We start from the raw sequence: 15425 nt of genomic DNA on the forward strand, positions 1-15425 counted from the left end.
AAGGAAGAGAGCTCTGATGGGCAGACACACACCTCGTCTTGCAGTTCAGGCAGTGAACAGGCTGCTGGATGTCAGCACAAAGGACTAATGTAAAAAATCCTGTGCACTCACTGAGGGTCATGCCCCAGCCGCTGTGTCACCAGCACCCCTGAGGGCAAGAAGGTTTCTGTAGCACGTTGGAAGCTGGAGGTGGGGAACTGCCTGGCACTGGTGCTGCAGAGGTGGGTGCTCACGTCGTCTTCTCTCTTCCAGTCGCCTGATGCTGCTGATGACCTCAGATACATCGAGGACAGGAATAACTCAGGTAAGCTCAGGGGCCAAGGACTCCTCTTTGTACTCCGTACTTCCCACCACCAGCTGAGAGGGTTACCCTTCTCCTGCTTGTGGAGTCAGCCCTGAGGACTTCAACCTTTTGCTGCTTGAAGCAATGTCCTATTTTGTCCCTTCTAGAATGAAACCCCCAAACCCGCCACATTCAGTTTTGGGTAGGATGTTTGCATTGTGCTGTAGTGGTGGCTAATCTGCTCTGTGTGTGTTACAGCATGCCTGGGTTTGTGTTCTGGAGTAATGAATAGCATGGGTGGGGAGTTTAGGCCTCTGTCACCTGCTGTAAGCGGGTGATGCCCGTTGTTCAGGGTCTGCAGGATTGCAAATGCAGGTACATGGTGAGTTTACACAGCAGCAGAAGGTTTTCTGTATGTTCTGCCATCTTTTCTGATATCTAATCCTCAAAAGTGAAATGCTGTTGCTGAGAGGTGCTGGTGTCTTCAGAGAGCTCCCCCAATGACTTACAGAATCATCATCTCATTTAAGGATGCTGTGTTTCATATGCAGTTGGGATTAGATCACTTTTATTGATCTTAAGCATCATCCAGTAGTGTAAAAATAAACTTATTAGGTCAGCATGAGGTTCTGGCTACTCCAATATCGTGTCTGACATGAGCCTCTGGGAATGTCTAGAAAAGAGCATAAAACAAGAGAAGCATAAAGTGGTTCCTTTTAGAAAACTACTCCAGGCTACAACAGTTGGTGTTCCAGCACTTCATAAGCCTTTACTTTTAGAGTTGTTTACTTCTTTCTTGAATCTATTTGCATTTGCAGTAAATTTCACCTTCCATATCATTTCCCAGTCAACTCTGTAAAGTCCTAATGCCCTTTTTTGTAGCTGAGTTTCATTTGACTCCCCTGATACAGAGCTGATACCATCAGCAGTTTCTCTCAGTACAGTCTGTCACTTCTCATCCGTTACCAAACACTGACCCTGATACAGGTCCCTGCTCTGTGGTGACAGCAGGTAATAACTCCCTGCACTTTTTCCTGTGTTTTAACTGCTTATTTACCCACTGAAGGATGTGCCTTCTCCTCCTGAGGCAGCTTGTTCTTGCTGAGAGCTTCGGCTAAGGAACAGCCAGCAGGTTTTTCAGAAGCTCGGTGTGCTGTGTTGAGGTCACTTAACTCGCATGTTTGATGGCTCCTTTGGCAAATTCTGGTCCAAGAGGTTCCAAAAGGAAGGAATTCCCTCTGAGCCTCATTGATTTCCTCCCCCACCTGGGTTATTGCCTGCACGTGCCCGTCCTGTCCCATTCTGCCTGTTTGGAGGTCAGTCACTGCACACCCAGCCCCAGGTGTCACATTTGTCGCCTGCATTTGTTTAGCTCTGAGGCCTTTTCAGACAACAGGTTAATTAGTTCCATCAGGATTCTGAACTATAATGACTGCTCGTACCTGGGTGCTGTCTCAAGGAGGATGTTGCATCTTGGAGTCTGGCTCCAGAGCAGAGGATGGGCCACTTCCACCAGCTCCCTCTGTACCCTTGGGTGGATCCCATCTGGGCCCATAGACTTGTTTGTGTCTAGGTGCTGGAGCAGGTCCCTCACCGCTTCCCTTTGGATTACAAGGGCTTCATTCTGCTCCCTGCCCTTATCTGCTGGCTCAGGGGTCTGGGTACTCAGGGGACACCCTATTCCACTACTAAAGACTGAGGCAAAAAAGGCATTCAGCACCTCAGCCGTCTCCTCATCCTTTGTCACTACATTGCCTCCCATATCCAATAGCGGATGGAGGCTGTCCCGAGTCCTACTCTTGATGCTAATATATTTATAGAGTTTCTTTTTGTTGTTTTTAACATCCAAAGCCAGGTTCAGTTCAAGCTGGGCTTTGGCCTTTCTGATCTTTTCCCTACATAACTTTGCTACATTTGGGCTGTGACTAAGGCTGCTACTAAGTTTGCAGAAAGTGCTTAGTCCTGTACCTGCAACGTTAAGCAAGACCAAAATGCTCCCCTCTCTCATTAGTGTTACTCTTCTGGTGGGCAAATTGCTCGTTACTGTGTGCTCCTCTATTGGAACTACTGAAATGCTTGGAGCACACACCCGAGTCCTTTGGGAATACCTGGTTTGTCCTAAGGCTTCCTGCTTCCAGTGATTTTCAGTGAATCACGGTGTTAGGGGCAGGTGCTTCCTCACGTGTGTGACTTCCTTCCCCGATCCACACTCGTTAGTGCACGAGCCACTTCAAAGCTCTGAGCACAGGATTTCTGTAAATCACTGAGACTCCAGTGCTGTCCCAGAGTCAGTGCCTGGGTACACCATTGTGTCTACATTAACTGCATCAGCGATGCAGTTACTTAACCCAGCACTTTCTCTTAAAACCTCCACTTTTTTGCTCTGCACAGTTCCCCAGGAGCAGGATGGGCAGCCCGAGGAAGAGGACACATTAGGAACTCACGACTCATCCACACCCACTCCATCAGCACTTGAAGAAATGGCCCTGTACAGCAGCAAACGCAAGCTCCGACACAGCCGGCGCAGCCTGGAGGCTGCCGTCCCTACGTAGAGGACCCGAGGGGCCTGGGCAACGGAAGGGCCCGGTGCGGGGCTGTCGAGCTTCCTGCGCTCCGGGGACAGCACGAACTGCCCACACTGCTGCCTCCCGGGCTCCGGCTGGGAACTGAGCACCCCAGGGAGCTTTGTGGTCAACTAACGTCCTCTGAGGCTGTGAACCGCCCTCTTTTCTCACTGATAATGCACTGGGGCACATCCTGAAAACAGGACAACACTAGACTTACTGACGGCAAAGGGAGAGGAGGTGTGGGCAGGACGGTGGGCAGCTCGTTAGCCTGTAAATAGTGTGTGTGGGGAAGGGTAGGACAGGGAGAACGTAGAGAGTGCGTTGGGCTCCAGCTGTTGTTTCCTCAACTTGGATTGTTTTAGTGGTTAATATGGGAGCTTCTACTCTGATGTGAATTAGAAGGAAGGTCCAGACTGCCTTTGCTCCTGTTTTATTTCCAGTCTTTTGCCAAAAAGGCAGCTTGGAGGCAAAAAAAAAAAAAAAAAAAAAAAAAAAAAAAGGGGGGCAAAAAAAAAAAAGAGTTACATTGAAGTGCCTCCTTCTGAGGCTGACACCTGTGTGCCCGAGGAGCCTGAACAGCAGAACCCTGTGCCAGCTCTGCCACTTGCCTCCGTGAGCGCAGCCGTCTCTCCCACACAGGATACTCTACTGTTCTGGGAGACGGGCACCTGCCGGGGGGGACACGTGCAATTCTGCGTGTGTCCCATGCCTGCAGTGAGACCCACGGCACAAGCACCGGGTGTCAGAGGAGGCCAGGGGTCCAGGAGGGACTGGGTGAGGCAGGGCAGAGAGGAGGAAGACGAGAAGCTGTAGCGGGAGCGTAGCAGTGTGTGACAGCCGTAGTGAGCAGAATAATGGGGGATTGGGGACGGTGGCAGAGGTGGGGAGCGTGAGCAGCAAAGGGAGCGGGGTGGGGTTCAGGGGACGGGGGGGAGCAGCGACAGGGGGGTCAGGGTAGGAGTATCAGGGTCTCACAGGGAGGAGGACACTGGGGGAAAAAAAAAAAAAAAAAAAAAAAAAAAAAAAAGGGGGGAAAAAAAAAAAAAGAGTTACATTGAAGTGCCTCCTTCTGAGGCTGACACCTGTGTGCCCGAGGAGCCTGAACAGCAGAACCCTGTGCCAGCTCTGCCACTTGCCTCCGTGAGCGCAGCCGTCTCTCCCACACAGGATACTCTACTGTTCTGGGAGACGGGCACCTGCCGGGGGGGACACGTGCAATTCTGCGTGTGTCCCATGCCTGCAGTGAGACCCACGGCACAAGCACCGGGTGTCAGAGGAGGCCAGGGGTCCAGGAGGGACTGGGTGAGGCAGGGCAGAGAGGAGGAAGACGAGAAGCTGTAGCGGGAGCGTAGCAGTGTGTGACAGCCGTAGTGAGCAGAATAATGGGGGATTGGGGACGGTGGCAGAGGTGGGGAGCGTGAGCAGCAAAGGGAGCGGGGTGGGGTTCAGGGGACGGGGGGGAGCAGCGACAGGGGGGTCAGGGTAGGAGTATCAGGGTCTCACAGGGAGGAGGACACTGGGTGAGTCCCCCGGCTGTGGAAGGGAATGGGACGTTGCGGGGAGCACAGGGAAGGGGGACGGGTCCGGCCTGTGCCTTGCAATAACCACACAATTCTACTCTCTGCCGACTCGTTGGCTTCAGGCCCCTTTCCATGTAGAACTGAGAAAATACATCCCCACCTGTGCAAGAGGGAAAAAAATGAAAATTAAAAAAAGAGCAGGGGTGCGATTCCTGGCTTCCAGGAGCGGAACGAGGGCCGAGAAGGAATTCGGTATCAAATGAGCTTTGCAGACTCGGAGGAGGCAGATGCTGCCTAGAGCTCTGAAACCAGTCTCTGCTGCTCTGCTCTCCACCACTAAAGTAAAACATCCCTTTTCTTTTTTTTTTCTTTTTTTTTAATGCCTCCGATATGGTGAAAGGCGCCTGAGCTCGGCAGTGACCTGTTGGCCCCGACGCCGCGGTGCTCTCTGCTGCATCCCCAGCAGCAGGACCAGAGCTGGACCTGGAGCCTCTTGGAGGCACGGGAGCGACAGGCACTTGAGCTCGTAGCTTTGCTGAGGGAGAACTGGACGCAGTTCCTGTCAGTTGAGAACTGCCCTTCATGCCAAAATCCAGTGGATCCTTTTAACTGACTTTGTACCTTTTAATTTTACAGAGCTTTGAAGGGGGAACTCTGATAATCTCAAACTGCAGCTGCGGCTGCTTCCATCATCAGCAATTTGAGCTTTTCCTTTTTAAATCTAATTTTAGCATTTGCTTTTTAACAACAGCAATTTTGGAAACAATCCTGGATTGGTTTTGGTGACTAACTTGTGATTCTTTTTTTTTTTTTCTTTTCCCTTTGCGGTACCTGGTGCCAGGCTCTGGGTTCTCTCCCATTCTCTCCCGAGAGACTCTGAGGGAAAATTAGCGCATCAAGACTGTAACTAGTGAAATTTGTACAACCAAAGAAATCTATTTTGTGGTTCAAGGATAATAAAGTTTACTTTACATTTTAGAGCCTTTAGTTAATGTCATTTGCCCTGTGTGAAGTCTGCAATTTCTGTATCAACACTTTGGCTCTGGTTCTTAGCCACCCTCTAATCCAGCAGATGGACTAGTGGTTGCTCTGCTTTTGTGCAGAAGTGAACGATCCCCTCAATCAATGCCAACTGCAGGAACATCAAGGTGAGCATGTGATAATTACATAAATTCGGTAGAAAACTGGCATCTGTGCTGGAAGCAGAGGAAGATAAACTAAACCAGTGACTATTCGCTCTGTCTTTGTGTAGTGTGAAGGCGACTCATTTTGGAAGCAGCAGATTCAATCCTGGAGGGGAAAGAACAGAGGATTCTGCTCCAGAGAAGCTGTAATGGCAGGGGGGATGGACAGACGGACATGGGGCCAACCAGGTGGGGTGATACACACAGGATACGGTGGTCCAGCAGCTCTGCTGAGGCACATGGAGGACAGAGAGGTGGTTCAAGACAACCTTGGCATCACTGAGGGCAAAGTCCTGCTGGACCAACCTCATGGCTTCTGTGGTGGAGTCACTGTATCAGGGGACAAGGGAAGAGCCACGCATCGTGTCTGTCTGAACTTCTGTTAGGCCATGACAGCTCTCCAAATTGGGGAGAGAGGGATTTGATGGATAGGGTGTTTGGTGGATGACGAATTGGCAGGATGGTCCCATCCAGAGGGTGGTGGTCAATGTCCAGATGGAGACTGGTGACAGGTGTGTCCCTCAGGGGTCATGCTGGGACCAGCACTGTTCAACATCTTCATCGGTGACACCAACACTGGGACCTAGGGCACCCTCAATGAGTCTACAGGTGACACCAGGCTGTGTGGGTGGTGACACGGGGGTGGGGGGGGGACGACACACGAAACCACCCAGAGGGACCTGGACAGGCACGAACCCTGTGACTGAAAAAATGCTCTCACAGAACTAAATTCCATGGATTAAGTTACAGTATTACCTGGCAAAAAAAACAACCCAATGAAAATCTTCTGAATCTCTATTTCAAGAATAATGTGAATATTTAACAGTCCAGGTTTTCCAAACTAATCAAGGATGGCACTGAAAATTAAAGACCAACCCCCAACCTCTGTGTGGCAGCATTCAGAGGGCAAGGAGTCCGTGCCAATGGTGAGGCTGCGGCTGCGTCTCCAGGGTGAGAGGTGTCAGAGCTTGGCATCAGAATGTAAGTAAAAAGGTAAGTAAATTCACAGAAGAGACATGACTCTCAGAAACATCATCAGAACCTGTCACTGCTCTGAAGAAACAACTGGTCCAATCCGACATCATGAAAAACCCCCCATTTTAATATTATACGGTAATTTCCATGGCAACTCCAAATGTAACCCCCCCACTAGTTTAGTGCTCAGTAAACCTGAGGGTGCTGAACCACTTAACCCTGGCTTACCTTCCCCAGTCCCTCATGTCCAGACACAGGCATGAGCAACACCCAGTGTCGCAGAGACTGGTCAGTGAACAACCCAGCACTTAACACTGCGCTGGTCCCCAGTGAAAGAGCTGACCAACCTGCCTGTGGGACGTGCATCTCACCATCTGAGCTGTGCCCACCACCCAGCGCCACTGCACTCCTCCAAAGAGTGCCACTTCCAAAACATTCGACTAACAACAAATGCGTTATTGGACAGGAGTCACAAATCAAACTGCAGCGTGTGGGTTTTTGAAGCGTCGCAACATGCCTTGAAAAACATTCTGGCTCCGTGAGACTTGATTAGCAGTGAGAGTGACTGATTGTTGGAAGGCGCTGTGGAAGGACTGCGCTCATGAGTTAAAGATGCAAGAAATAAGGGGATGATGTAGCTCAAATAGCAGATGTTACACAAAATGATGAGTCTGATGAAAGAGAGAGAGTCAAGAAATTACAGAACTCAATGAAGAAGAGTTGCAGCAAAACTAATTAGAGCAACTTGCTAAAGAGCAGCAAATACAACAACAGAAGACTGAAAAGCAACAGTAATGGAAACCTGAGCACAAGTATGTGGGACAAGCAGGAAGTTTGGTGAAGGAAGCTGGAAAACACACTCATTCTCCATTCAAACTGTTCCCAAATTAAATTTCTGTGAATTTACAAACTTGCTGAAGAACACATCTGTCAGTTGTAAAGGGGAACTACTGTAGCAACACTTTAATCAGTAGAGAGAATAAACTATAATGAATGGAAACATTCAGGAGGTTTTTCTCTCCTGTTTTGTACCCATAATGGTAATCCTTCCACAGGACTTGGAAAACGTACACTAAAAAAATAAGACCTCTAGTGAGAGAAGGATGAACTGCCAGGTGCAGCCCTATGGAGCTAATTCAGCAGAGGCCAAGCTGAGGAAAACTACAGATTCAAAAATGGAATATCATGGACCTTGGCAAAAGGCTGCTCTACCTGCCAGGGTTTAGTTCAGCACAAATACAGCACAGGCAGACAGAGTTTAGTCCAAACATTTTCAGATTAAAGGCTGGTACTAGTTCAGAAAGGTTTTACAAAACACACACAAAAATTAAATTTATTCTGAGGATCATGTCAAGGCCAGGCATGTCTTCACGTCTTACTGAAGGCCAGGCAGTCCATTATCATACAAATGCCCTAAGACAGTTAACTAAACAATTGTATTTAATAAAGCAACTGGCTAAAGAAAAGCAAAAATGAAGGGCGAGTGTCCTAGGCTGTATTAACAGCAGGAACCAAAGTCTGAGTGTGATTCAGTTAAAGATTATGACTCCCCAAACCAATCTCCAAGTCACTGACTGTAACTTGCTCTGGAGTACAGCAGGAGACACCCATCTCACAGGAGGAGACCTGAATTTGTGTGTCTTAAGCTGAAACCGCTTGTACATCTTACAGCTTCAAGAACAAAAGGTAAGTAAATTCACAAAGGCAGGCAGAAGGCAGTGCATCACCCAAAGTGAGTGGACACTGAACCCTACCAGTGACTTCCAGTGACTCAGGGGCAGCCCTAGTGCTTCTGCCAGACGCGATTTCTGAAGCTTTATTAGCACAGTGGTCTCTCACCATCACCACAATCAGTGGGCGTCTAAAACAGATCAATATGCAGGCTTCCTTTGATACTGCAGCTGGGTCTTTCCTGTTGAGTGATGCTGTAATACAGCAAAAGATACACTTTATTTTTACCAAAACCTCAGTAACAAATTCCCCCCCCAGCACATACACCAGAGCAAGGTTCTGGATCTTAAAGACTCCCTAGTTTTTGCTTTACAGGCAATCCTTGCACTCCAAGATACCCAGCTGAGAATGACTGACTTGTTGATACAGCAAAAGTGATTTTCAGAGCCCCTGCATAAGGCCAGCACAAACAAGTGTGGTCTGGCGCCACTTTGCATTCTTTTTTCATATTAACCATTTTTCCACTCTCTGAGAGGACAAGCAGAAGCAAGCAAACATGCCTCTGGCTATTTCCCAGAGAAGAAATAACATTTACAAGAGTCAAAGTAATTTAATTTCGCTTGTTTTGGAAGAAAAACAACCCACAAACCCAATCAGCCACAAACAAGAGTTTTAGAAGGTCTTTAGTGGATACCAAGGTTCCCAGGGCAGGAGCAAGGCAACAGACTGTCCTACAGAGGTGCTCACCTTCATTGGCTTCCTCAGCTCAGCAACTCTCACATATTTTGAATTCATCCATGTGATAACCATGGGAAAGCAACACCTCATTAATTTGCAGAAACTGATGTAAATGACAGGGCCACGGTTTTCTGGCCAAAGTAGTCTCAGAACTACAGAACCTTCTTTTGGGAGAAGTGGAACAGGAGCAGGTGATAATGTTCCCCTTTCTCTGTTCCTTCCAATACGTCCCACAGGGAGATAGTGCTCACAGAGACAGCCTACCCTAGAATTTGGAAGGGATGCCACACTGAAGACCCAAATCCAAAATTCCTTCCTCCCCTTCACCATGTGGTTCTCAACCTTCAGTCTCTGCCACATGGTGCTGCTCAACCCCATCCCATCGGCTCCAACAAAGAGGCACTAAGCTGAGAGCCCAGCGGCCTGCCTTATATCACTGTTTTTCACCATATTCCTTTGTGATTATTTCATCATCTCTTTATCCAACAATTTTGAGGCACACATTGCAATATTTAACTACTGCAGAACACAGACCTCATAGTACTCCTTTACTTCACCTTGCGTACAAAGTTCAGTTAAAGTGAGGAAAGTACAGAAATTGAGAAGGCCTTATCCCCTGACTTTCTCTAAGACACCCAATGCTTCATTTGCCAGTTAAATAATCACTTTTCCTTTTGCCTGACTTGGCCACCTGACCTGGTTTACATAGAGAAAACAGCTGTGGCGCAGAAAAGTAGCTGATGGAGCAGCACCGAAGTAGAAAAAGAGTTGCTAAAATTCTGTACTAGCTCCTAGATCTATTCTTCCGCCATTTAAATTTATAATATCCCTTTTTATTCTCCATCACATGCTGAATTTTAATTGTATGATAGAGACAAAATAAATAGAGTGCCTATTGAAAATACACTACATATTTTAGAAGTCTTCCAAACTAGTGATGTAGTGATGTTTAACAGTGAACATTTTAGCAAAATGTACTGTCCAAGCCTCTGAGAACTGGGCTTCCCTACACCACTTCAGAAGTGTACGATTATGTATGACCAGCTTCAGAGGTATAAAAATGCAAAGACAAAACAACCCACAGCAATATCTATCTCATAGTGCATCAGGGAAAAAATGGTCTGGAAGACTTTTGACAGTTTAAGTAGATAAATCAGGCAAGAATTCATAGCTTTCATCTATCTGGTACACCACCTGCATAGAGACAAGGCCAAGAAAAACCAGAATACCCCTTCCCACTGTAGAATCATAGAATTGTCCAGGCTGGAAGGGGACTTTCACCTGATGGAGTCCAACCATCAACCCACCGCTAACCCGTGTCCCTCAGCACCACGTCTGCCTGCCTTTTTAATCCCTCCAGGGATGGCGACTCCACCACTGCCCTGGGCAGCCTCTGCCAAGGCTTCACAGCCCTTTCCAGGAAGGAATTTTCCCCAGTTTCCATCCCAACCCTCCCCGGCCCAACTTGGGGCCGTTTCCTCTTGTTCCTTGGGAGGAGAGACCGACCCCCCCTGGCTGCCCCCTCCTTTCAAGGAGCTGTAGAGAGCCATGGGGTCTCCCCTCAGCCCCCTTTTCTCCAGGCTGAACCCCCCCAGCTCCCTCACAAGTTCTCCAGCCCCTTCTCCTTGGTCTCCAGACCCCTCCCCAGCCCCGTTACCCTTCTCTGGACACACTCCAGCCCCTCCATGGCTTTTCCGCCGCGAGGGGCCCAAACCCGGACCCAGCACTCGAGGTGGGGCCTCACCAGCGCCGAACAGAGACCAGAGGCCTGGGCCGCAGCGCCAAGCGCTCCACGGGGCGCAGACGAGTCCCACCCGTGCTCAATCCCAGTCATTTATAACCCACAGCGTTAAGGGGCGGCTCTGCGCTCCCGCCGCTCCCGCCCTCGCGCGCACCCAGCACCCGGAAAAACCGCGCGCGGGTCACGGCTGCGCCGCGACGCCGGCAAGTGACGCACGGCCCCGCCCTGCGCGGCAGCGTCAGCCCGTCAGAACACGTGCCGTACGCGTCATCACGGCGTCACGGCCCCCCGAGCGGAAGGGACCGCCGGCATCTCTTGCTGTAACGGCAGAAACCATTGATCCGCGTTTTTCCTGAATTCTCAGTTGTTTACTTACTTTAAGCCAACATTCTTCTACATGTGTCCACTGCGAAGTGATGCCGTTCCCTCTTTTCAAGAGGACACTCAATATATTGTCTTCTCGCTTTAAAATCTGTGCCTCTTCTCCACGTGCCACAATAGTGCTTTGTATAAATAAAGTCCAGATTAGAAATTTAAGTGAGGCTTTTGTAACTGAGGACAGAGACTCCTCCAAATGGAGCGATGAGCTCTAGGCACAGGAGGTCTCTTCCTCCTGCCCTTTCCGCCTGGGGAGGCCTCGCCCGGCCAGGCCAAGCAGACGTGTTTTCTCAGCCCACGCCAGGTGTTCAGCCCCACTGCACCGAGTGCCACCCTGTCCGCACCGCAGATTTACCAGTCTAGGCACAGGTTAAGGCCGTGTTACCCGATCACAGGCGCCTTCACTCCTTAAGTCACCTCCTGCGTCTTTCCCCAGAAGGAAAGGATGGCAGTAGTAGCTGAACAGTCCAGTAAGGAAAAAAAAAACACAACCAGAAAAACCCCCATGCTGGTACCCAAAAGGTGCTGCTCTACAGAAGAGACTGACAATAGTCATTGGTCCCTTTTTAGTCCCCATCTAGCCCATTAATTTAAGGCAGTTTTAATTAAAAAAAAAAAAAAAAAAACCATAACAGTGAAACTACAGATTTCTACAATCATGTTCCAACTCCCATAATTCTGTCAGTCCTGCTCGTTATAATAATGGTGGATTTCTCCACAGTCACACTCAGGGAAACAATAAGTTCTTTATAATAAAAAGTACTGTGAAGAAGTGGGAGGAGAATGAAACAGGCGTCTGGAGAGACTTCTTCAATATCTGTCAGCAAAGCAAGGTTGAGAAATCAAAGGCTGGAGACCTACGAATTCTTCAGTGATACACAGAAAGTGCATTCACTGCATAAAAAAATCAGTTCAGTGCTGAGTGCCAGTCAGTACCTGTGACTTCGTGATACTGAGCTGGAATAAAAACAAGAAGATCTTGTTAAACAACTTTGGAGTAGATAGAGAGAAGGGAGAAAGAGAAGCCGCACTTAACCCAGATAATCTAATATATACAAATAAAGCCTCTGGAACAGAACAAAACCAGAAGTAGCAGAAATTCTTAGTTAGAAGGAGCATTCACCATCTCCTCTTCCATTATAACAGATTCCAGGGAATCTGAAATGCTAAAGCAAGTGACTCCAAGAACAAGATGAGTTACTTACTGTAACTTACTTACTGTTCTCCAGGTCCCAGGTGACCTCAGCTGGTCTCTGTTTATGGAGTCTCTGGGGCAGATAATGGATCTGCTCCTTGCATCCCGTCGGTGATCCCAGAGGGCCAGCTGCTTCTTAATGGATGGAGGGCCAAGCACAACCGTATGGCCTCAGCTGCCAGGGTGGAGGTGTCCCCAGCTAGGCTCAGTCCGGGCAATGGGAGCAGCACAGGCCTGGTGTCGATGGCAGACAGGGTCAGACAAGCTGTGGTGATGAGGCAGGTCTGGGATCCAACTGGGGAGTCAACCCGCTGGTCAGGGCCTGGGGCTGTGATGACCATCAGGGTCAGACACAGCCGAGACCCGGGCAGATCCCAAAGAGAAGGAACACCCATGCTCAAGCTGGGAAGTCAGTCAGCCACGGGTGGGGGGCCAGAGTCAGGCAGGGGCCTCGAGCAGGACAGAACCCCAGGTTCAGTCAGAAATGGAGATCTTGGGCCCGAGGGCAGACATAGGGCAAAAGGCCGTAAGGAGAGGCTGGTGAGGGCCATGAGGCCTGTCCACACGCTCAGAGCCCTGGTATTTACACTGAATGTTCATCTTTAAGCTGCCCATGGGCCAGCAACCTGCGCTGGCAGCCCAGCGAAGCCCCCCGCACCCTGGGCTTCATCCCCAGCAGCGTGGCCAGCAGGGAGAGGGGGGGATTCTGCCCCTCTGCTCTGCTCTGCGGAGAACCCCCCCCCCAAGTGCTGCCTTCAGCTCTGGGGCCACCAACATCAGAAAGACATGGACCTGTTGGAGAGGGGCTGGAGGAGGCCAGGAAGATGCTGGACACTTACTTTTACTTTCAGGTTCACTATTGCTGTACACACCACCAAAATTATAGTGCTATTCCAAGGTTGATAAACTTTATTTCTGGAGGTTTGACACCTCTCTAACCACTTCCACTGCACTTTTGAGTGAAAATTATCTAGAATGCTGATTTCAAGAAGGATATTCCTAATGGTCCAAAAAGGCCTTTAAGATCATATTATAACATGATGGTATTATCTGCACCTTTCCGACTGGTAATTAGTATTAAAGTTTGCTGCATTTTCATTCTGAAGCTTGGCTGTGCTTATTTTTCTTTAGTATTTCCAAGATTATATTGGTTATTTTTAAAGAATCGCCAGCCATTGCATTCATTTGTAAATTTTGTTTGCTTTTGTAACTAATTATAATGTATGTATGCTTTGTTCCACTGGATTAGTTTAGTAATGCATGTAGATAATTACTATTTGTAACTAATGTCTTCACCAGAGCTCTTTTATGCTAACTGCCTTCAAACAAAGAGCCAGCAGTAAAGAGACATTTGCTGCCCCAGATTGTTTATAATCTGAGTTAATGACATGATGCGACAGGGGCCTAAAACAAAGAGATGATCAGAAATGAGGGAACCTGATTTGGGATTGCAGCAGCTGCTACAGCTGTGAGACTTCAGCCACGCCAAAGCAAGCGGCGTCACAGAGCAGAGGTGCTACCGGGGGTCCCAGCAGCCTTTAAGAGGCCATTGCACAAATTTGTGTTTTGAAGTGCCACAAAATTGCCACTTGGATCTCAAAAGTTTGTGCTCGTTTGGCAAAGTGCCTCTTTTTTATTTCCTTTTTGCTCAGGGACACCCAAGCAAGGGAATAAGTATGGGCAGTAAATTGCACACACATTCACCTCTCTGAGTTAAGTAACAGCAGAGGTGGCAGATGAATGAAGAAAACTGATGTTGTGGCATCAACTCATTCTGGCGGAGTTACATTAAATTACTTCTGTTGTAAAATGAATGTATATAGAAAAACTCCACTGTCTTATGCAGATGAGCTGTACAATTAAAGAGTTCATGGAGACACCTGACTTCCATTCCTGGTTATCACTGCAGCACCTGGGCTTACCAGAGATGGGGAGAATACTGAAAACAAAGAATCTGAATAGCTGAGATGCCAACATTATGCATAAACCGTAAATCAATGCAGGAAACTCAGATCGGAATAACTGGCAGAGAGACAGAAAGAACTCATCCAGAATTTGAGGAAGATGCTTAAAGTGCAATTTCTCCATGAAAAATGTCACTGGTTTTCCTTGGGTGATCCACAATAATGAAGAACTAGGTATTGTTGTTTACTGGATTGCATCTTGTATTTCATTGCAAGTTTTTAACACCTGCTCCTATACATCTGCCACTTCACCTTAAACCTTGTTAAATAAAATTCTGGTTTTAAACTTTTTAAAATTTGGAATTGTTTCCTGATCCAGTTCACACAATGGCTCTGCACAACTGGCAGGAAAGGAAAGAAACAGACTGTGGGAATGCATGTCCAATGCTGTTCTGTCCTCAGCCCAATTCTAGATCTTTAACTGGCATAACACACAGATGAATCTGGCCAAAATACAGACAGACATTGCCACCTGCCTCCAGGGTGTTAGTGTTCATCCTTCTCTTTGGAAATGACAATGGACTGGAAGAAGATGGCAGCCTGTGTTTGGAAGGACTATTGCCTCCAACTGATCCAGGTGAAATCTGCGCTCAGGAAGCCAGTTCAGAACCATTTCCATCAGGGATTTATTCCGACTGGATTGCACCATGAGAATCCGCCCTGGCACAAGCTTGTCTTTCATCGTGTCCTCACGCCCTTGGTTGCCTCTCAGGCCTCAGGGACCCAGCAGTTCTCTGTTTTGTCCACTGCCTCTCCCAACCGAAAACTGTTGTTAGCAAGTTAGAAGGGGAGTAGAAACAGGAAAGGCATTAGTTTTAGTCACAGCACTGTTGTCATTAACCTACCCAATCATTCCACTTCTCTTTTTCTCTGTAATTGAATTGTCTTTGTTCCTGCTTGAAGGCCTATTTGTGCCGCTGTTCAGACCAGCAAGGAGGTTACTGTTCGTCCTTTAGAAAAGACAGTTGCCACTGGCCTTCTCCAGCAATACGCTGGCTACTGGGACGTGTCTAAGCTGTGGGGAATGAACAGTTCTCCTAGAAGAGAAAAAGTTTGGAGATTGTCAATGTTTTTGAGGGTAGGAAGGAACAGGCCCTATTGTTTTCTTCTTTTGGACCAGCCGAGAAGATCTGTCTTCATTTTCCGAAATGCTGACAAAAATGACCTGCAGAAGGGACCCGTGTTTTGCCCTTACAAAGTGCATTCACT

The 15425-nt window shown here is 48.2% G+C and overlaps 1 protein-coding gene across 20 annotated transcripts in view; it reads left to right on the forward strand.

Annotated features, from left to right (window-relative positions):
* SCRIB (scribbled planar cell polarity protein) overlaps positions 1-3349 on the forward strand; it is a 95217-nt gene extending 91868 nt beyond the window's left edge. For 19 of the 20 annotated variants that reach the window (XM_014945714.1, XM_014945718.1, XM_014945722.1 and 16 more), the window contains 2 exons: positions 253-304; positions 2675-3349. In XM_014945714.1, coding sequence (XP_014801200.1) covers positions 253-304; positions 2675-2835 — 213 coding nt within the window. In that variant the 3' untranslated portion in view covers positions 2836-3349. Of the gene's footprint in view, positions 1-252; positions 305-450; positions 486-2674 lie in introns of all 20 variants that reach the window. The other variant, XM_014945721.1, reaches the window with a different exon arrangement.
* The last annotated feature ends 12076 nt before the right edge of the window (positions 3350-15425 follow it).

This window comes from Calidris pugnax, unplaced genomic scaffold, assembly GCF_001431845.1.
Source record: "Calidris pugnax isolate Ruff unplaced genomic scaffold, ASM143184v1 scaffold160, whole genome shotgun sequence".
NCBI lineage: Eukaryota > Metazoa > Chordata > Aves > Charadriiformes > Scolopacidae > Calidris > Calidris pugnax.